The sequence below is a fragment of the Octodon degus genome, unplaced genomic scaffold, assembly GCF_000260255.1.
Source record: "Octodon degus isolate 3935 unplaced genomic scaffold, OctDeg1.0 scaffold00145, whole genome shotgun sequence".
Classification (NCBI taxonomy): domain Eukaryota; kingdom Metazoa; phylum Chordata; class Mammalia; order Rodentia; family Octodontidae; genus Octodon; species Octodon degus.
In genome coordinates, this window is record NW_004524721.1 from 7398679 (window position 1) to 7399404 (window position 726).

At 77.0% G+C, this 726-nt stretch overlaps 1 protein-coding gene across 1 annotated transcript in view; it reads right to left on the reverse strand.

The window, feature by feature from the left end:
* Otud1 (OTU deubiquitinase 1) overlaps window positions 1-506 on the reverse strand; it is a 2915-nt gene extending 2409 nt beyond the window's left edge. The window contains exon 1 of the mRNA XM_012517067.2: window positions 5-506. Within this exon, the coding sequence (XP_012372521.1) occupies window positions 5-186 (182 nt within the window). The 5' untranslated portion in view covers window positions 187-506. The remainder of the gene's footprint in view (window positions 1-4) is intronic.
* Window positions 507-726: the final 220 nt, after the last annotated feature.

Consider the following 726-nt stretch of genomic DNA (forward strand, 5'->3'; position numbering starts at 1 on the left):
GGGCTCGGCTGCGGCTGCGGGCTGGCGCTCGCCGGTCTCGGGCTCCGAGGCTGCGCTGGCGGCTCCGGGCGGCGGCAGAGAGACCTTGAAGGGGGCGGCGGTGCCGGCGGGCGTCGCAGGAGCGGCAGCCGTAGGGCCCGGGGCCCCGGCGGGGTAGTGGGTGCACACGCTGCTGTAGAGCTGCATGTCCCTGGCCGCCGCTCGGCCCTTATAGGCGCGGCGAGGCCCCGCGCTGGGGACACACCCTCCGGTCCGGGCCGCGCGCTGACCCCGCGCCCCGAGAATAGAAATGACCCAACGGCCGCCGGCAGCCGCGCGTCAGGAGCCGCAAATAGCGCCCGGGGCCTGGCCCAATTCCTGCTGCGCCACAGCGCGCTGGGGGAGGGGAGGAGGAGGACACGCGCCCCGTCCGCAGACCCGGGCGCCACGCCCGCCGCTGCCGCTTCGGCTCCGGACACCGTCGGAGGAACCCGCCCGCGCCTCCCGAGCGCGTCCCGCCGGCGAGCGGCAGAGCAGGGCGCGCGGGGCGCCGGGGGCGGGGCCGCGCTTGTTTACCTCAGGCCGCGCGTCCGCATCACGTGGCCCCGCAGGAATGCGCGGCTCGTGGAAGCGCCCATTCAAGTGCGCGGACTCGCCCCGCCCCTTCCCCTGGGCCCCGCCCCCTCCGAGACGTTAAGGGCGTGGCGCACGGTTAGCGCGCGGCCGGGTCGGACGGGGTTCTCTACG